This window comes from Anser cygnoides, chromosome 2 (assembly GCF_040182565.1).
Source record: "Anser cygnoides isolate HZ-2024a breed goose chromosome 2, Taihu_goose_T2T_genome, whole genome shotgun sequence".
In the NCBI taxonomy this organism is placed as follows: domain Eukaryota; kingdom Metazoa; phylum Chordata; class Aves; order Anseriformes; family Anatidae; genus Anser; species Anser cygnoides.
Window position 1 is genome coordinate 113,094,601 of NC_089874.1, and position 22,004 is coordinate 113,116,604.

At 41.2% G+C, this 22,004-nt stretch overlaps 1 protein-coding gene across 2 annotated transcripts in view; it reads left to right on the top strand.

Moving 5' to 3' along the window:
• The window catches only part of COLEC12 (collectin subfamily member 12), a 99,427-nt gene extending 82,689 nt beyond the window's left edge, over positions 1 to 16,738 (top strand). For both annotated transcript variants that reach the window (XM_048057909.2, XM_048057910.2), the window contains exons 4-10: positions 1,411 to 1,509; positions 4,072 to 5,118; positions 6,534 to 7,022; positions 7,458 to 7,594; positions 8,407 to 8,516; positions 10,215 to 10,360; positions 11,551 to 16,738. In XM_048057909.2, coding sequence (XP_047913866.1) covers positions 1,411 to 1,509; positions 4,072 to 5,118; positions 6,534 to 7,022; positions 7,458 to 7,594; positions 8,407 to 8,516; positions 10,215 to 10,360; positions 11,551 to 11,570 — 2,048 coding nt within the window. In that variant the 3' untranslated portion in view covers positions 11,571 to 16,738. The remainder of the gene's footprint in view (positions 1 to 1,410; positions 1,510 to 4,071; positions 5,119 to 6,533; positions 7,023 to 7,457; positions 7,595 to 8,406; positions 8,517 to 10,214; positions 10,361 to 11,550) is intronic.
• Positions 16,739 to 22,004: the final 5,266 nt, after the last annotated feature.

The following is a 22,004-nucleotide window of genomic DNA, read 5'->3' on the forward strand; positions in this document are numbered from 1 at the left end:
AATTTTTCTCTGTTGCAACTCCACTTACCTCAGCAGAGTTACTCCAGAGAGAATCTTGGTCTGCTGTTTGTCCTGTTGGTTTGGGGAAGCATTAGAAGCCTGCTCTGTATCTGTTGTACCCATAGTCAGAAAAACAAGGGCAAAAGTTAATGAAGAAGGAGCAATTGGTGGATTAAACTTCAAAGGTCCGGGATTCTTGTGGTTCCTCATACAGTAGCAAAATATTCCCTAAATTTCCACTTCTAGTAAAAAACAATTCCTTACATAGCAAAAACTTCTATGATCCTATTTCACGGCTGCAGATTACCTCACAAACAGAAAGAGTTAGTGGAATCCCCTACCCCACACAGCCCTACAGAATTGGTTTTGCTAAATAAAAATGTGAGAAACACCTTCCTTCTTCTGTCTGAAGGGAGGGCTGGCACGATACTGCATGCAGCCTCTCCCAGGGTTGGTACAGATTTGTTCTGCTGCCAGTGTAACCAAAGCACCACATAATCAGGGGATGAGAAGAAGTTTCTGCCCCTGGCTGTGGTTTGAATGCAAAAGCATGTTAGAGTAGGTTTGGTGTGGAAGCCGAAGGCAGCTCCTAGCCTTACAAACATTTCACTACATACTTTTGTCACCAGAAGCCACTCCGTGCTCTTTATTTGTTGCTCTTTTCCCATTTCTATATCAGTTCCATCAAATCATCAGATTGTCTCAGTGACAAGACAGTGACTCAGGCATTACAAAATAAAGAGCTCATCAGCGGAAGCCATAAATCTGCACTTGCTGACTGGCCACCATTTCAATCTTAATGAGTCAGAATGGTTTCAAGACCATTTTGAGTGATCTGTACCATTATCAAGATGTTTAAAAGTTTGTCCCAGCCGTATTTAATAATTATGTCTTCCAACTGCTATCTCAGACCAGAGATTGCTAGCCAGGAGGCAATTCTTAATGATTAAAAGGCTCAGGAAAGAAAAAAAAAAATCTTCAAGGAGAGATGGCTCATAGCAAAATAAAAGGAAGTTTTCTCACATGTCTAAGCCTTTAGCAACCAGTCTATGTTTACCACACAACACTGTGCTTGTAAACATGGAAGTACCGTAAAAAGACTTGGTTCATGAGGAAAACTCACAAAGAGGGATTTTCTCATTCATAAGGAAGATTGCTCCTGAGCAAACAAATGTGTGGGGACTGTCATCAGAGTGAAGAACTGGAGGGCTGCTGGGTTCCACCAGCAGATAAGAGTTCATCTCTCCAACATTTCACAGAACAGCAGAGTGTAGTGCAAGCAAGGCAATTTTCAGGCTTTTATTTTGTTTCATATTAGTGATGTTCTTTTGGTTTGCTTTGTAGTTTACTAGACTTTTTTCATAATTGTACTTCTCTTCTTTGCATAACACACTGTTCTCTTTTCCCTAGTTGTAGAAAAAATGGACAATGTGACAGGTGGCCTGGAAACATCCCACAGAAGATATACAGAAAAGCTCACAGAGGTGGAGAGTGGTCTGAAGAAATTAGGTAATCTACATGCTGTCAAAGCCCCTTTGTATTCTGTCTTTGAGATGTTCTCCTGGAAGATTGTGGCCAGAAATTTGTCAGAAAAAAACTCTGGCTATGACAAGATACAGCACTTCTATTCCAATTTCTCAAGTACTTGGGAAACGCTTAATAAAATTAAAACCATCTCTACCCAGGACATCATTTTAAAAATACTTTAATATTTACAGTTCCCACTGAAATCACTCTGAAATCATCTATACTTAAAAACACACTTAAAAGTTGTCCTCAGGAGAGAGTCTTCTCTGAGTTAGAAATGCAAAATATAGCAGAAGCTGTTCCACAAAACAAGACATTCTGCATAAAATGAATATCTGTTATCTAGTCATCTTGATGCTGGTTTAGCTTTTAAGATTCAAAACTGATGGCCATTGTAAGGGGTGCACAAATAGTCAGCTGTTCAAAACTCTTACGTCTGAGGCAAGTTGATAACTTCCATAAAACATGTCTTAATCATCTCAGGGAATTCAAAACACAAAGTTGTTATGAGTTCATGTCTCTCAAGTGTTATTATGGTTCTCAAATTTCAGGAAGATGGAAAAAGATCATGAGTAAGGATTCTACTCACTATATTTACATTTCTACCTTTCTTAATTGTCTGGAAAACCAGCAGAGCTGTTTATTATCAACTTATAAGTACATAGACTTAGAGTTTATATAATTAGTTTTCATGTAAGTATTGATATGCACATACATGCATGTGCTGATGGAAATAAATTTTGTTTAGCTTCATAAACCATATATTGAGATATGTAGCTCTTCTAAAATTGACTAACTTGCAGCTTGATTGTAATTTTTACAGCTTTTTTCCTCTGAAAAAAACCCTATATTCTGAAGTATTTACATGCTGCATTTAGTTCAAAGGTGGGATAATTCAGTGGCATGTACTTTTGCTGATACATACATAGAAGTAAACGTTACACCTTAAAGTACGTGCAACCTTTTGTGTTTTTTCTTCTGATTAAATTAATCGCAACTTGGAGCACCTTTGATTGAGTTCATCCCAGACATTTTTACACACTGCTGGATGGATGGCCAGTGAGATGCTCAGGACAGTCAGTTCCCATTTAAGTGGACTTGCTATTGAGGAAATTAAAAAAAGTTACAGGGCAGTTTTGTGGGTGGCATAAAGGTAAGAGAACTGTTGTAGGGTTAGAGGGATACCAGCATGTGGTAAATGAAAGGCAGGCCTTCAGGGATTAGCTGTATGTGGACCTGGCAGTTGTCAGATCTGTGTGAGGAACACAATATAATTTGAGCTGCAACTGAGAGGTAAACATAGAGTCAGAGCTGAGAGGATCCTGGAGCGAGACAAATGGCAGGGAGAGGAACTGTGCTTGGGAACGTGTCCATCCATGAAAGGCTCCATAAACACTTCAGACTGAAGTCTCTCTCACAAGTCACCATTTACTGTTAGCCATCAGGACTCATACAAACACAGGAGAAAGCTCCATACAGAGCCATATTCATAGTTTATGAAAAACATCCTACCCTCTCTTGGAGACATCTGAAATGATGAACTTCAGACTGTAATTCATAAATATAGCTATACTTAGATGGTACAAAAATATATGGACTGTGTGTAGCAGAGGGAAGTGATTGAGGTCAAGAAAGGGAATCTTCCCTCAAAGTGAGTGTTGACTGCTTATTTATTTGGTTTCTGTGTCCTGGATGATGAGCTGTGCAGCCTCAAAAGCTTAATCACACTCAGACAAGCTCCCAGAAGAATACTATAGAGCAGTGCAAGCAAGAGCTGAGATGTTCCTCAGTGATTAGGGTTTTGCCTTCCTGAAACACAGAACATGAGGAAACAATAACAGCAAAAGAAATGTCATTAGAAGCAATAGTGGTATGTTTGAGAGAAAAAAAAAAAGGAAATCTTATCATATCCTGTCATGTCTGGAGTACCCTGCTGGCAAAGCTTTTGTCTCTAGCCAGACTGTTTTAAAATAGGTATTAGAACTATTTTAAAACTAAAACCAAGATTTAAACAAAAAAAAAAGACGAGAAAAAAAAAAGAAAAGAAAAAGAAATATACTTACTAAATCACTATGAAGATACTCCACCTGGCAGAAAAAGGAGGAAGAAAATATGACGTGCTAGAATTTACTTCTGAGGTTTCAGCAAAAGCCAGCTGTAACTTCAAAACATAAACCTTCTGATCCCCCTTTAGTATTTTGAATTCTGTTTACCATTCAGTTTTCATTCAAAATGCAAGCACTGTGTGACTGTGTATATTCATCATAGTTTCTAAGAGTAGGTTTTCCCATATATGACAATAGAATCGTCATTTTGCTCTCCTCAGCAAGACACAAGGTCTTCGTCTATTTGACTTCTACTCTGTCTAGTGACAAAACTTTGTTTAGTGTTTCTTCTTGTCTGGAAAATATATTGTAGAAGTTCTATTGACAGAACATTGGACAGCCCTACTGTTCTTAAAATATATTGTAATTTTTAATACTGTGTTTTAAAAAACTCATCCTAAAGGTTTGGTTTTTTTTGTTTTTTTTTCCTGTACAACAGATGACCAAGCTGGACAAAAAGCCATGAATACTAACACTGAACTGTCTAGCTTCAGATCTGATATTCTGGCTCTTCGTCAGCAGCTGCATGACATTGCAGAGAAAACTACCAGAAACAAAGATACACTGGAGAAGCTGCAAGAGTCTGGAAATGTGCTAGATGATAGACAGAGCCAAATGAGAAGTGCCTTAGATAGTAACTCTTTCATGATCATCAGTGTCAATAAGACTCTTCAGGCATATACTGGCTATATCAACAATCTTCAACAAGACACAAGCGATATCCAAACAAATTTGCAAAACCAAGTGCATTCTCATAATGTGGTCATCATGAACCTCAACAACTTAAACCTGACACAAATACAGCAAAGAAATCTTATCAGTGTCCTGCAGAAGTCAATGGAAGATACGAGTTTGGCTATTCTAAGAATAAAGAATGACTTTCAAAATCTGCAGCAGGTTGTCCTTCAGGCCCGGAAGGACACTGACTGGCTTAAGGAGAAAGTACAAAACTTACAGACTTTGGCTGCCAACAACTCAGCATTGGCAAAAGCTAACAATGATACACTTGAAGACATGAACAATCAGCTCAGCTCTTTCAGCGGGCAAATGGAGAACATCACCACAATTGCCCAAGCCAACGAACAAAATCTGAAGGATCTCCAGGAACAGCATAAAGAATATGAAAACAGAACTTCTGCCAAATTCAACCAGCTAGAAGAGAGGTTCCAGGTCTTTGAGACTGATATAGTTAATATCATTAGTAACATCAGCTACACTGCTCATCATCTACGGACACTGACCAGCAATCTCAATGAGGTCAGGACAACATGTACAGACACCTTAAGTAAACATTCAGATGAGCTGATTTTTATGAACAGCACACTAGCCAATATTCGTTTAGACTCTGCATCTCTGAAGATGCAACAGGATTTGATGAGGTCAAGGTTAGATGTTGAAGTTGCCAATTTGTCAGTAATCATGGAAGAAATGAAGCTGGTAGATTCCAAACACGGCCAGCTCATCAAGAACTTCACTATCCTACAAGGTATGCAGGTTCTCTAGTGATGACCATAACAGTCTTTGATGAATTCCTGTTTGCAATACATTAGTTCTGTGGAAGTTAGTGCATGTTGGTACCAGTCCCGGGGTTTTCCATTATCTAATACTCAATTTTGGAAGTTTATATGTAGCCTGAATTTTCCTTACTAATTTTCCTATGACTTCTTTACATACCTAGAATGGGGATGTTATAAAAGAAGGTTCTGACTTAGCAATTTTTTTTTTTTCTGACTGACTGCATGGATCTGCTTTTCATTTAGTTTCTAAAATAAGCCAGTGAAGGTGTGGAACCTCAAAAAACCAATCCCTGCAAAGGAGGAAATGGCTTAAAAATATATATTGGACTATTCCCAGAAAGGTCCACCCTTACTGAAAAACAAGTTGCTATTTTACTTTAAGCCAGTTGTTAGTCTGCCAGAAAACATCCTACTTTGCTTAGTTTTGAATCCTGGGATACTTTATTTCCTTCAGAAATAAATAGCATCAATTTTAGGAGGTTTCTCCCAGCTAAATGAAAAGATTGCTCATATTGCCAACCTGATGGGAACCAGCCAGGCTTAAATTTCTAATCATAAACAAAAATTTGTTGTTCCAAATAGACTACGCCTGAATTAAAGCCAAGATTGCAAGTCAGTAACCTTAAGCTTTTTCATTTAAACCAGGCCTAAGTGACTCTAGTTGAAGAATTTGTCTCTGAAGAAGTTTAAATGATGTTGAGTTGGGGAAAATATGTATATATAGGCAAAGTATTTACTCATCCATGAATAGAATCCAGAATTATTGTGTTGTTTATAAATGAAAAACTGCCACAATATTACCATTTCCTACCATGTGTATTGTTCTGTTTCCTGTTATAACCTGCAAACTAATGAATAGTACTGGCCTTTCCCATAGTTGTCCTATTGCACACTTTCCATCTTTTTTGTCTCTTTTGACAACCCGTTATTGACAGAGTAAGAAAGAAGGCGTTACGGGAGTGTTGCTGTAGTCCTGTAGTCTAAGAGAGGAAGGAGGAAAAAGGAGTGTAGCGGAATAGGAGAATGGGAGCATCAACACACAGTACTGCATGAATAAGCAGCACAGAGTATGTGTTGTAGGGACTGGCACCTCAGCTGGTCACCTGGGGCATCATGGCACTGTCCGGTTCACAGGACAAGGTGCATCAGATGATTTTCTTCTGAATCTTGTATTTCATGTAGGCTTAGGAAAGAGAAATTGTGTATAGTGCCTGAGAAGCAGATGTATTTTTACAAGTACTGTTCAAAGTAGGTGTTAGCCCAGTTTTCACAGTGCTGCATGTCCAGTGTCGCTGGGCTGAGGTATATTAAGCAAGAACCCCGAATGGCCTTTTTGTTTTGTTGTCTGTCTGTATCCCCACTTTGACTGCTTACATTATTTCAGGCCCTCCTGGTCCAAGGGGACCTAAAGGTGACAGAGGCCCACAAGGTCCTCTTGGCCCTGCTGGCCTAAAAGGACAAAAAGGAGAAAAAGGAGAGCCTGGACCACCAGGACCTGCAGGTGAAAAGGGTCCACCTGGGCCAATTGGGCCACCAGGAGAAAAAGGAGGGAAAGGTTCAAGAGGATCACCGGGCTCCAAAGGTCAGAGAGGTTCTCCTGGCAAGACGGGTCTGCCTGGACCAAGCGGAGACCCAGGGCCACCAGGGCCACAAGGCAAAGATGGTCCACCAGGGCCACAAGGCCCACCAGGATTTCAAGGCCTACAAGGAACTGTGGGAGAGCCAGGAGTACCAGGACCTCGAGGACTACCTGGGCTACCTGGAGTCCCTGGGCTGCCTGGTCCAAAGGGCCCACCTGGCCCACCAGGGCCACCAGGTCCTGGGATGCCAATGGCATTACAGAGTGAACCTACGTCGGTGCCTGAGGCTAACGGTAAGCTATCGAAACACCGCATGTATCTTTTACTGAGATGCAAATATATCTAGCAGAGGGTGCACATCGGAGTTACTGGTTCAAATAACCTCTGCTACATTAGACTCAGTCTTTGAGATTTGTCATAAAGAGCCCTGTCAAATGAAGCTATGCTTGTTGATCTTCAGACGCATGACCTGAATCTAAGTTAATATTTACAGCTAAAGAAAAATCAGTTGTATGAGTAATAAATAATCACCTTGACCACACAGTTTAACCTTGATTTCACAGTGTCAGGACCTTGGTAAATAAATTCTCAAATATCTAAGTATTTTATATGGCAGCACATTGTAGGTGGGTGTGGGATCCTCCATTTATTATTGGCCAAATGCAGAAAACTACCACTAGCTCATTGATTTCAGTAACTAGTTTAACACAGAAAAATTCACATCATAGGTTGTTCTCCTCATTGGAAGAACTATACAGAAAAGTGCTACTACTTTTCAATTGAAAGAGAAATCTTTGAAGAGGCAAAGTTATTCTGTGAAGAGAAGGCATCACACTTGGTTATCATAAACAACAAAGAAGAACAGGTAACTAGGTTTTGTTTCTGTTTCTCAAGGAGAGTCTGAGATTATTTAACATGTGGAAGCCACAGGGCAAGTGGGAAGCTGAAAGCATCGTGAATTCATATAGTGAAGGAGACACAGTGGTTGACTCCAGTTATCATTTTATCCACCTTCTGCCTGCTCAGCAGTTATTCCATGTGCAGAAGGACAGTGTGAGCAGAGCAACTCACCCTGAAGGTGGTGGGAACAGAGCACACAGAAAGGCTGGTGAGAATTGGAGGTTTGAACCTTTGGAGATGCAGTCCAGTATGCCTTGCATATTATCCAAAATGCAGGGGAGGTCTGCAGTGTTGAAAATAATTTATTTTTAAATTCCCTTTTAATATATGCAGCCTAAGACTTCTGTGACACAAGTGTTTTTAATATAACTATATAAATCTAGCTGTACTTTTAGTACTGTTCAACATAATTATTCAGTGGCTATGTGGCAGTGGGAACGTCAAGATACAATTGCTTACTGTCTGGGGTTTTTGGTGGTTTTGTTGTTGTTTTTTGCTTGTTTGTTTGTTTGTTTCAATTTATAGCTATAAGATGTAGTCTGTGACTTTAGGTCAATCTAATTTTGATGATTAGCCCTCTATACTGCACCTGCAGGTAGCACTGTGGATTCTAGGCAGGGGGTCACAAGGCAAACTCCTGAAACCTACCTTCAGCTTAGAAAAATTCCTCTGGCCATTCCTACTCTGATAGCAAAGATGCTCATGAAGCCAGAGTATCTTATTAGCTCCAAAGACTGTTGTGTTTGCATGTTATGGACTAAGATCTTCCTTCCACAGCAATGGATAAAAAGGCAGATTGCAGGGAAAGGCAGCTTCTGGATTGGACTTACAGATTCAGAGAAGGAAAATGAATGGAGATGGCTGGATGGATCCTTACCAGATTACACGTACGTAAATAAAAACAATAGTGTTTATTTTCTGCAGATGCTACCACTCTTGCTGACACTTCTAAAAACAGCATCTAGAAATTATACAGTGGATCCAGAGTTTTGTAGATGCCAATGAAATAATTCTTCACTGAGGGTGCTGTTGAACTGTTTTTTTTCTCTCTGCCTTCTCCATGCACACAGCTTTATTTCCTTGCCAGGAGGAAAACTGAACACTGAATGAAAGAATCACATAACTACACAGCACCGCGTTTCTTGCCAAAACATTTGCTCCTGACTTTTATTACAAAGTTGAGATGGAAAGCACAGACTTTTTTCTGTCTTGGTTTGATTTTTCCTTATTTGCATTACAACTGGCTATAAATAGAGTGCTCGTTCTGATAAAAAATGACCAGCTTTCAGATAAAGCCCAAATCCAAGTGGAAAGCATTAAACGTAAGGAAAATGCATGAAATTAGCGTGTCTAAGCTTTGGCCATCTGAGAACTGAGTTGGCAGCTCTCCAGGAATCCTAGGGCTACACCTAATTTGTCCTAAATGGAACAGATTGCAACCACCCAAATTTTTAATACCGAGGAGCAGACTGAAGAGTTTACAGATCTGAGCATGCTGTGCAGCAGAAAAACAGGCTCACTCAGTCAGATGTTACGAAATGATTAGCTGTGATTTCATTGGTGTTCATTTTGATGAGAAACATGGAAAAAGTCAGATGCATTTCAAATGAGCCATAATATTTTTCCCTTTTTCTCCCTCCCTGTTTTCATTTTTCTTCCTCTTTATGGCAGCACTGTGCCCAATTTCCACTTCAGCCACTGCTTTCAACAGATTTCCACCACCCCATGGTTTTAGGTGCCCTGTAATAAACTCAGAGCTGTCAGTTACTGATTTTCAAAGTATTTCATTATTTCTGGAAAGCCATGTGTCCTCCCAGGTGCCAGGTAAGATGCTATGTGTCAGGCAGGCATGTTTTCTAGCTGGGCATGGACCATATCAGCCAGCAATCACAAGCTCCAGTCAACAACCTGTTCCTTCAGGAAAATGGAGCTTTTAAGTCCCAAGGCTGGAAGTGTTTCTCACTTGTCAAACAAAAACAGGATGAGGAAGCACTTGCTGTAAGCTCTTTACATGCTGGGTTAAGTTTCACCGTCGAGGCTAATAATCTCAAAAGACATGTAGGTACATATTTTGTACATTCTTTATAAGCTCAAAAGTTCACTTCCTGTTGAAACACCAATCTGTAAAACAAATAAATCCTTGCCATGCCTTCTGAGAGGCCCATCTCAGTGCAGACATTGAAGAAGGCACCGTGCTGCCATGGTTTGCAGTGCTTGCAAGCTTCCGGCTCGTCACAGTACCGTCTGCTGGCAGGAATGAAGTGCACAGAGTTTGCAGGTTTGGAACGATGCACGCGGAGCACAGAGCACACTCCCACCGTATGTGCATGTACATTCAGAAACTAAAATAAAGTTCATCGGTCTAATTTTAGGTCTTTGAGTTTTGGCAGCCCGAGGCCGAATAGATTCCCTTCTCTGTTATACATCTGTTTTCCATTTTCAACAAGAGTCATGTATTGTTTGTCTCAATGTGTATTTCCCGTTCAGAACAGACCTCATGATGTTTTTGTTAATTTCATGTGGTTGAAAAACTGTCATGTGTGCCGCGTTGTGCAATAATATCTATTGCTTTTTTTTGTTGAAAGAAACTGGAAAAATGGGCAACCTGATAACTGGAGCCATGGGCATGGGCCAGGAGAAGATTGTGCCGGGCTAATCTATGCTGGGCTCTGGAATGATTTCTACTGTGAAGATGTTAACAATTTCATTTGTGAAAAAGACATGGACAAAGGTAAGCGAGGCACTTGGTTCAGTTATTTCACCCTACCCATAGCAGGCCAAATTCAAGTAAATTTTGCACAGGTAGTGGGGATACGATCCAGGCATTAAGCTAATTGCAATGGCAGTGCTAATACTTCGTGTAACATGGGTGATGGATTAATCGCACCCTGGAAAAGCAGCCTCCAGACTGACTGCAGGCATGGCATGGTCTATATCTTGGCCATCTCCTGCAGACTTGAAATGTGCCTAAAATTTCAGGCACAGTTTGACACATGTTCCAGACCCTGGCCACAATGGGAGCTGTTTTTATAAACTCAGTGGCTAAGCAGGGGGGAAAGCTGGCCATTAGGGTGGCCCAGAAACCAGCCTTCAGAAAACAAATAGACTCTGTTTTGAGAGTTTGTGCAACACAAAGCACTTGGTGACTGCTAAGGAGGTCTTTAAATTCCCACCAGCAATGCTGCCAGGAGATGTCCCATAGCGCAGGGAGGCTCGGTCCAAGTGGCGTGAGCAACTGCTCTGTTGCAAATAATGGCCATTGGAGTGGAGGGCTCATAAATGGCCAATGTGTCCAAGCACTCACTCAGGTGGTTGCCACAGGGGTTCTCTTTCTGGATGTACAGGCATTCCTGCAAACGGCAGAGTGCAGGTGGTTCGCGTGGCTTCTTAGATCCCAGCCCTGCCATCATGGAGCGAGGTGGTAACTGTGCTCAGGGTGGCGCTCTGCTTAGATGTTATTGCCTACGTACAGCCTGGTGTAACATTGCTTTGCCAAGAGTGCGTGGCTGCTCCGGTTGCAAATGTGTAGGCTGAATTTCAGTGAAGGTAAATGGAAATGTCAACTACTGCCAAAAATACATCCTATCCACAAAAACATCCCCCTAAAGCAAAACAAAACAAAGTGCTGAACAAGCTTTGTGCGTGTATAACCCTGTTTGAGTGTCCAGAGTGAAGGACTGTATGTAAGTAACAACATAATGTGTCCTCATCTCCCTACATACATTTGTTATTTTAGCAAAACTTCATCGTTTACAAATATTTATCCTCCAGGATTTACAGATACTGCATATGAGTCCACTTAAATTTTTAACATACCTTCATCTCAGTAAGCTTTCTTTTTGGAAATGTGTTTAATCTTCACAAGCTTTTTATGTGATTTTTTTCTTTTTCTGTTTTTTTTTTTTTTTTCTCGTACTGTAGGGCAAATATTTGGAGCGTAACGGGCTGTGACTTTACAGATACCTACGTATTATGGAAATTTACTTCAAGAAAAAGAAAATCCAGGGAGAGACCAACATTGCCTACAAAAATTGAAAACAAAACAAAACAAAAGCAAGCACTGAAAACTGGTTTAAATGCATAAAGGAATTCAGCAGCAATTCTTCTTCAGCATCCTACAATTGTTTGAGGCCTTTCTACCCACAGCATCAGGAAATACTGTTGGACTAATTCTGTTATAGATTTTCTTCCCAACCAGTAACCACATACATAAGCAACTTTTGTCTTCTGGAAGAAGACATTCTGTCAATCTGAGTAAGACTGTTGGCCACTCATCTATAGAAAAACATATAAAGCAACTGTGTACACAGTATGTTTCATTCGCTAAAATCCCAAATGTAGGAAAATTATACAGATACACGAATATATAGATTTATATAAATATATATATATAGTCCAACTCTTATCAATAATATGGAATATACTTTTAAGAGCTTTTAAAACTTTGTATTTTTGTACAAAATATTTGCTTTTTACAATTGTTCTCTTTTTTACTGACTTTTTTTTTTTTTATAAATATAGTGCACAGGGGCCAAAGAAAACAATAAGGTACTAATAAATCATTAAGGTTTGCTACCAGGCCTAGTTCAGCTATAGAGAAATATTTTTCCAGGTAGAAATATTCGTACTTTCCCAGATGACTTGTTCTGGACAAATAACTTTTTAAACAGATTTTAGGTAGTGTTTTTCGTATTTTACGCAATCCAGTCTGCGTGTGTAACAACTAAGTTGACTAAGGACTAGATACTCATTGTAGCTCTGATTTCAGTCAGTGTTCCATCAGGGTACTCCGCAAAGACCATGTTAATAAGTTTTTCCTTCCTTCTTTCTTGCCTTCCTGCCTACCTTCCAGCCTTCTGTCACTCATGAGGAAATGCCACAAAAGTTGAGATGTTTTCATTCCTTCTTCCTGTTTGCGAGGAATCCTGCCCTAATAGGTGCTACCCACATTGTAAGTCAAGCCCAGGGGAAGGATTTTATGGAAACAGAAACAAAAGAGCTGCACATACTAAATAAAATATGTTTCTTTTCAAGATAGATTTCAAAATTTGGTAATAAAAACATGCCATACTCAGAAAAGTCTTGCATTTCTCCAAAGTACTTTGTAAATTGATCTCTCTATTTTTTTGGACCAATACTTCTCTCCCAAACAAACTAGAAAATAAAATATGCTACAAACAGAAAGCACTGTGGCTAAATGAGATGATATCATCAACCAGACAGTTTCCTCCACAGTCCCATGAGTCGTTGTCTAGGCAGCAGTACTGCTTATCAGAAATTTAAAAAATTAGCGACACGTTGAAGTTCATTAGCAGAAACCCTGGTTTTGGTTCACAGTTTCTGTGCTCTTCGTATGGCCACACTCTATACCACAAGGGAAGTTGTTTTGGCTTCTTCTGCTGGAGAGTTGTTTTTCCTTTGCCTCCTGACCTGCCGTTTACCTTGGCTGAATGCAGATGAGTTTGTTGAAATACTCCAGCTCTGTTGGAAGGAGACAAGGTTTTGTACTTCAGATTTTCAAATATTGCTCCTAAGAACATCCAATTAAAGGCTGCTGCTTTCCGAAATCCCACACTCCCTCCAGTGTTCATTTCTTCTGGGGGGTGAGGGTGGGGAGAGAACGACTTTTAAAGTACAATTTACTTAAAGAAAATGCACAAAACGTTGCATTTGGGAATCTGTCCTGTGGCATATACTAGATGCAAGACAGGAACAAAATGAAAATTGCACATATATAATTAAAAGTGAAAGGTCTGTGTATTGCAGCTGCACAGACCATGTGTCTCCATCTTGGAGGCAAGGCCTTTCTTGAGATGCACTGCTTTTCCCGAGGCTTTTCTGTTGGCTTTCTCATCATGTTTCATGCCAAACACCCTGTCATGTTGGCCCTAGGAGCTGTGTGTAGATGCATGCTGTAGTGTTTACATATATATTGTACAATGTCTATGGAGATTATGTTAAGCTGTTATTTTTGGATAACGAGGTCCAAAACTATTACTTTGCATGCTCAGAGAGCCTCACAAACCATGGTGAATGAAGCTTTGCAGAGCTACACTGGATTAGAGAAGCACCTCCATCTTCATTTTGGATGTCGGTGCATTTAGGTAAAATAAGCCCATCTGAGCATCTACCATGTTAGATGAAGTTCTTTATGCTTTTTACTGTTGTGATGGACCTATATCCACCCAAGAAGTTCACGACAAACCTCTGTGTAAGTCCCAGATACACCGTTTTCTCACCCTGATATCATCCTTCTCTTCCTTGAGCAACAGGAGTGATGGTACATTTCAAGATAGGGTAATCCAAGAGTCACCTCATGCCCTCCACTCCTTCTAAAGAGGTTTTCTGTGCAGATCAACAGCCATAGCTGCACTGCAAGGTTACAGGAATGGCTGTTCATCAGCCAGAGCTGCTTAGCTTGTTGAAATCTAGCATAGCAGCTAAGCTAAATCACAGGCAGTTGGGTGGTCTTCGCATGCAAATAACCATTGAACTAGGGCAGTTTAAAGATGCAACATGTTTATAAATTAAATACTTATTTCAAAGTGAATTTCAATGCTGGGTTGTAATTATCTATAATAATGCTCTAATTATCCACCTCTAACTGAGAAACAAAATGTGCCTGCTCTAAACTCTCTGTTTGTGTATTTGAAGGAAAGACTGTAGCTGTTAGTCAAAACTGGCTGGAGATGGATGCCACGTTTGCATGCCTAGTGCATTCAGTCATCCTTAAAATCTGGCTTGAGCAGCCAGGAGGGCTGAGACAGACCATCCTTCTGACCCGGTGATCCTGCACGAGGGAAATGGAGGTGTCAAATGGCAACAAAGATTGAAATCACTGGGAGAACTGGGAGAGCGTTAAGGCAGCTCAGGAACCTGTCACAGACAGAAGAGATTGGCAAGGATGCAAGCAGGACACCAGAAAGGGCCAAGAAATTGTCATGAAAGTCAGAGCTGCCACATGGGGTCTGGAAAACATCCCTGTTAAATCTGCTTTCTGCATGGTTTGAGTGATAGCGCAGGTTGTATGGAAAGTTTTCAGTGATAGGAAATCATTTTGTCCCAGCTAGAGTTTTGGCTTTCCTTCTTATGCGCAAGTACTGTAACTTGGCATACTGAGTACACATTTCCATCGTTCTTTTTCTCATTTTACATCGAACTAAATGCAAGTTCATATCCCCTGGCAAGCACTCTGAGTGTTGCAGGAAAGGGAGAGGAAGGCAGAGAGGGTGCAAAATCATTTGTGATTTACATCCAGTGCTGGATCTCTTAAGTTCATTTCTGACTCATTTCATTAATTTATTTTGAATCACCTTCAGCTGATTGGAGCTTATAAATCTCAAAACTTTCATCCTCTTCGATGTCTATAAATAACACCTGCAGTTGTTCCAATAAAGGAAGCACTAAGTGGAAATGTAGAACCGAATGGTGTTTACTCCTGCGCGTGCTTTTGTAACCAAGAGACACACGGAGAGCTGTGTCTACAAACAGCCAGAAGCATTCATAGGCATTAAAAATCAAATTGGTGAACATTATTGGAATTAAAGCCTTTCTTCTCACTTACACCCTCCTAGTTCCAAGCATGACTGTGGCCATTTTATCCCTTAGTTGCAATTTTAGTGCATTGCTCCTGCAGTACATTAGATGCTAAAGACTTGGTTTTGAAGCTGAACGAGACAAAACGCATCTGAGCTTCCTCTAGCAATTCCCTGTCCTGATGGAAGAAGGCAACAAGAAGGGCCCCGGCATGAATGGTGCCTTGACCTCCGTTGAGCAGGACCCATCCTTAGATGAGCCATTATCGGGTCTGCTTTAAAGGGGCTGTTTGTAACAGCTAATCTGATCCTGCTACTTCCCTCTCTCTCAAGCAGCTGACCTCCTCTTTTAATTTTCTGTTCTTGGCAGATGGCTCCTCTGTTTTTAGCAAGTAGCAGGAATTGGTCTCTGCTCACTGGCAAGGAGAGGAGCCGGTTGGAGCACGGACGCTGGCTGTCAAAGGAAACAGCTCCGCAGCCAGTAGGGGAAAGGCTGCTGAGGGGGCCGAGCTGATCCTCTTGTGAGAAAACAAAACTGTTTTTCCCCAGTGCAGCTTCCTTGGTTAGAAGCACAGCATCGCAGGCAGATGTAGCATCCAAAGGGAACAAAATGTCTCCGGCCCCAGCCTCCAGATTTGCTTTGCTTTTCTTCCCACCCCCATTCTGCAGAGGTCTCTGTGCGCCTGGGGACGTTTGCTCCTCTGTGAGCACCAGGCTGCGCCACGAGCAGGATGCGTGCTGCATCCAAGCTCACTCCTCATCTGCTGGTAAGGAGCAGCAGTGGGACACAGCCACCTTCACCTGGCACTGCCTCAAGCCCGGGACATACAACAGCCCGGGCTGGAAGGGGTCTGTCCAACCACATCTTGAAAACCTCCAGTGATGGGGACTCTACCACGTCCCTGGGGAGGTTGTTGCAGTGACTGATTGTTCTCACTGGGAAAAATTTCTTTTTTATATCAAGAAACCTCTCCCAGCGCAACTTGTACTCTCCATGTGGCTCCTCCTTGGGAAGAAAGGGCCTCCATCCTCTTTCTAGCCACCCTTTAAGTCCTGGAAAACCATGGTGGGGTCACTGCTGAGCCTTCACAGAACCAGAATAACAGTGGGACACCTCGTTTCGCCCAGGGCCCAGCTAGGAGTGAGACAAGGAGGCAGCCATACAGCTCCTGGTGTGTACCCAATGTTCACTCAAAGGTAGTTTGGGTATTTATAGGCTAAAAAGCATTGTGCCTGGTGGACAAGATCCTTGTTCCCTAGAAACTAGGCCTTCCTAAAACCAGAGTCTATTTGTTCATTTATCATCTCCACCTCATTTTTTTCCATGTTGTTTAATAAAAAAAAAAAAAAAAACTTGGCTAAATTTTTTTTGAAAGTTCTCATGTGTTTCCTTTCTTAGGATGGAATACATTTGTTTGTTCTTTCCATCTGGCTCAGAGATGAAAAAAAAAAAAAAAAACATTCTTTGATTTCTTTTTCAAAATAAACTCTGTGTAGTGCTCCAAAATTTGTGTAGAGATTTTTTTTTTCTTTTTTAATACCAGAACAATAAAAGCGAATCACTAGGCAAATAATGCTCTTTCTGGAGAATATGTTGCATGTGGATAGGATTTTCTTACCCAAAGGGCTTCCCAGAGGCATGTAAGTATTGCCACCCTCCTTTTGTGACTGAGGGAAAAGGGAGATTTTCAAGCATATGATTCATTTTGATATCTTGGTTTGGGGAGTCTGTTTCCATATGCTGGGGAGGTGATTTTTAGGGGCAATTTTCTGCAACGAAACCAATATTGGCATAGAGCACCTCAATTTGAGAGGAAGGGGTTCAATGCTAAATTAATCAGAGAGGCACCTCTCCCACATCACCATGCATATGGGAGGCTGCCGTTTCTGCTCTTGTTTTGGAGAGCAGACCTCAGTGTGGTCTCAGCAGAGCAGCATCAGCCCAGCAGAGAGCAATGCCTTGCGGGGATAAGATGGCTCTAAATTACCGAGAGACCCCTTGATCACAGGAAAGCAGGTTAAAGGACTGCTGAGACTATTGACTCCTCTGCAGACCAACATCAATAACTCATCCAGAAAATGTGACAAGTTCTATTTTAAAAATAATTAGGGGGTGGGGGATTTTCTTTGCCCCTTTAATACTTTTGGCTGCTCTTCAAAAACTTTATTCGGAACCTTCTTTTAATAACCAGCGTGAATGCAATTATGTCCAGTTTAGACACATTTGTTCTTGTTCCAGTGCTGTCCCTTAGCTTAAATAGCTTCTCTCCTGGGACTACCGTGCAATTGTAGTGGTCAGTCTGGAGCCATTCATCTTGGGACGCAGCGAAGGGTGGTTGGGAACAAACACGTCCTGCTGACCAACCCGGGAGCCCTGATGACAGAGCCTGGCGCTGATTCCACCACCCAGCCCCAAGAGGGATTATCTGAGGACATGTCATGCTTCTCGCTGAGTGGTGGAAGTTTTCATACGCTTTTCTCGTTGTTACTGCTAGAGGATAGAGAGCAGAAAAATGGGCGTAGGGGATGGTCTCCTGCTGAACTGGAGTAGGTTAGAAGTACTTGTGCTTTGGTTTTTTTTTTTTTAACAAGATAGTGCCACATTTTATAAAGTGTTTGAAACATTAGTCTGTCAGTCTGAGCTTCAGAGCACTTACTCTGGTTATACACCAGAGCAGAATTTAGGTTTAGGTCATACTTTGGCCCTTGATCTTCAAGGGATTAAAATCTCCAGTTCAGAGTTTAACCTGGTTCTCCTGGTTAGCTCCTCTGATCTATCTGTCTTGCTGAGGCACAAATCTGAGGCTCAGACATCGGCATGCTTCCAGGCAGCGAGAGCAGCTTCCGAACGCCCTGCATTTGCAGTCATGCTCTTGCCAGCCTTGCCAGAGGTCCTACTGGTGGAAGCTGCACATCTGAAATATGACTTTGGAAGAAGTTTGTTCGGGAATCCCTCTCATTCAGAAGCCTGGGCATATTGCAGATGACATTTCCTTAATTCCAGCTCTATTATCCACATTCATATAAAACAGATGATGAATTATTGTTCTGAATAGTAACAATGTATTTCTGTCCTTTTTTTTTTTTTTTAATGTCAAAATAAAAGCCAGGAGGTGGAAATTGGACAAAACATCTTTGGCATTGTGGTGTCCCACTGTAGCAAGCAAATAATGTTCCTGGATTAATGCCTGTGAGAACAGCATGAACAGCAGAGAACATTTGAACAGCAGACAGCTTAGTGCTATCTGCTCATGGAAGCAAACTGAACTCCAGGTACAGCCTTATTGCAAAAATAAAACTGCCAGAGATGAAGGAAAAAAGTTAAAAAGAGATGAGTTGAAGACAGAAAGGAAACAGAGAAAAACAGAAAGAGACAGACAGAAAAGAGAAATAGCTGGAGAATGACCAAGGAGTAAAACAAACCCTAATGTTCTCATAGTGGTTTCTAGTAAGATCAACCACAGAGGAGCTCTCTTCTCAGAAACAATATAACCGGGCATTGTCATGGTTCTCATAAATCCCGTTCTCGGCTGGGAGAAGAAAACACCCTTGCCTTGCGAGAGAAGCATGTCATTCAGTTGGTGCCCGGAGTCAAGCACTACTTTCCCAGCACAAACAAAAATTCCTGTTGGCTCCAAGTCCCCAGGGGGCTGGGTTGGGACTTTTGTTTTGGTGGTTGGTTGTTTTTTTCCTACAAGTCCTTTTTCCTCCTACACAAGTTTTGAAACGCAGACTATTTTCTAGTTTTCCAGCTGTATTAGAAGTACAGAGCTAGACTTTGGAAGAAAGATTAAAGCGAGAATATACAGCAGGTCTCCAAGCAACAAAACAATGTGTGCAGTGGGAAATAGGTCCACAATGGTATTTGGACTTATAACTCCTATTTTAGTGCTAAACTCTCATTGGTATCTGCATTTGAACAGGTGCTCTTAATGAACAGTCAAACATGCGTCTTTAATAATAGTAATAAACAGCAGTATAAATGCACAGCTGTCGAAAAAGAGGAATTATTGAAACATAAGGAAGGTAGTTTGGCTTTGAAAAACAGATAGATGATTGTTGAATGGAAAATCAGGGACGGTTTAACTTGAAATATCCGAAAGCTTTTCTTGGGTAAGGATTTTAAGTGTGTCATTTTTAAATGAGCGACCACCGGCTTTTCCCAATTTTTAATTTCAAGGGGCAAAACTTGGAGCCCCCAGGGGAGTCTCAGCAGTCACCAGCTGGTGATTTCAAGCAAAAAGCTAATGCCAAAGGCAGATGAGACCTGTGTATTGCATTTTATCTAGCTTAGCCATGTCAGGAGCAGAAAGTTGGTCAAAAGTCCTGATCAGAGCTGTTGACCAGCTGAAATCAACTCTTTCTGTGTGTTGTGCAATGTTAAATAAGGGAGAAAACATTTTAAACATAGTTCCACTCAAGTATCACTGGGAGCACTTTATTTATTTTGCAGACATCACCACGAGGTTTCCCAGTCTGCATTTATCTCCTGGCATTTTACATACGAGAGAAGTCTAAAAATAAAATAAAACAAGAAAAAAAAAACACAGGCAGAACAGCTGTTGTTCTATCCAGACAATGCTCTGAATGAAAGCCATTATGATGGAGCAGACTCTGCAATTGAAAATCCATTTACATTTTCAAGTCTGATTCCAACTGTAAATCTTAGGTTATATATATGACAGATTAAAAGACTCTGGCCCCACTACACTTCTCCCTGGCAAGAGAAAAACCATCTGCACAGCATCACTAGTGGTTGCTTCAACTCTGTAGGTACACATTTTTAAATGACATGGTGGTATATTTTTTCATTTCCTTTCCCTTCATTTTCACATGCAGCAAAATCATGTGCACTGCATTTTCCTCAGCTCTGTGGTAGTTGGCACTCTGGCTAAGGAGACTGATGTGTGTTTTGATTTGCTTTTTTTCCCTCAATTTGAGGGGCTACTGCACTATTTCCTTTGTAATCACACGAGCCAGGGTGAAAATACTGAACGAACATATGGCTGTGAAACCGGGCAAAAAAAGCCAAGAATATTGCTCACTTTTCAAGAACAGAGAGAGCGAAAAAGAGTGTAGATCATGTAACAGGCTACACAAACCCATCTGGAGCTGACTCCTGCAACAGACTGACCAGACTCTGGGCTCTGGGCTCCTCGTGCCATGGGTAATGAGTGAGGGATAACACCATGCTCTTCTCCTCGGCAAGAGATGGCACATCCGAGGAGTCACAGCGGTGTAAAACTGGAGGGGGAGAGAAGAATCAGACACTTTTTCGAACATCTTTTGTTTAAAAGAGAGCGCTGCCTGAGAAAACAAACCCAGAGAGGAAGGGATTTGTTCGGGCACTTACTCATAGGTGCTGACTGCTCAGGGCCATCGTCTCCAGCTGCCAGTTCGGAAGGGCTTGGTCTCATGCCGTGTCACATACACCAACCTCGGATGAACATCTCAGGTACCTGGGGAAGTTCTGCACCTGTAATTTGGTGACATCAGAGGGTGCCTGGCACACACCACAAATGCCATGGCGCACCACAGGCCACCTCGGTCTGGTTTAGTGTGGTTCATATCATAATGAGATAAAAAGGCACAACACTGCAGCTCTTGAATTTGCTGGAGAAGCAGTCGCTTTTAGGTGTGCTCACGCAGTGGCTGGGAGGTTGGCATTGCACTTTGTAGGGCAGAGCCGTGGCTGCCACAGGAAACGAAACTTGCCAAGAACATTTGCTTCGTTGGTCTTTCTCATTGTCACTTATGTGTGTTTTTTTTTCTACCAAACTACCGTAGAACAATCTTGCATTAAAACATAGACTTTAATTGAACTAAATATTGATTTTAAAACAGGCTGTAGCATGTCTAAAAGGGGTTTACTGAATGCTATTGCATTCACTGTAGAATTAGGGGCAGGCAACAGAATCAAGAAATATGTTAATATTCATCACCCTTCAGAAAATCAGGCAAAATTCACCTGTTATTTTAAAAATTGTATAGCTTGACAACAGATGATTTACGCAGAAGACATCCACCCCTCCCTACTTCACAGAATCCCCTCAAACACACTCAGTCTGTAGGATCCTTCCTCCATGGGAATGAGCAAGGTTGAGTGCCATCTTGTAATGTTGTCACAGACACTTTCCATGTGCAGCAGTCTGCCACAAAAACAGTTCATTTTCTTCCCAATTCATCTGAATTTTTTACTGAATTAAACAGTAGTTTCCTATAATAATTAAAGCCTGAGCCTGGCAAAGCTATAGGATATACAGGTGCTACCATCAATTTTCTGGATGACACTTGGCAAAGATTTGAAGGCCTGGTGTGTTAAATCACTTAAACTTGCGCTTGGCTTTAAACATATCACCAAACCTGTTGATCAATGTCTAAATGACTCTTCACCCTGGTTTTGCTGGCTATTCACTACAGATGTTGATGAAATTTGCCAGCCAAAGAAAGGTTTTGTGAGTTCCTGCAGAACACCTGCAAATGACCATAAGAAAGGTGACTGGGAGATGGACTAGACATAAAAACGTCTAGAAAATTCCTCTAGTTCACCAGATATTTATATTCAAATGAATCTTTGCCTCATTTACCAAACAGATAGCAGCTGACTAAAGCAATTGCATCTTTTCCTTAGATAAGGCAGTGAATGAAAAGCCCACCCTAAGCAGGCAGACAGAAGTTATGAGGCTGGATTTAGAAGAAGGGCTGTTTGAGGTAGATCCTACTCCTCCTTTTGCAAAAGCAGAATAAATAAACAAACAAATAAATAATAAAAGTTATGCTATCTACAGAGAAAAATTGAGAAAACCATAAACTCTCAATATTGCTATATATGCACTGTAG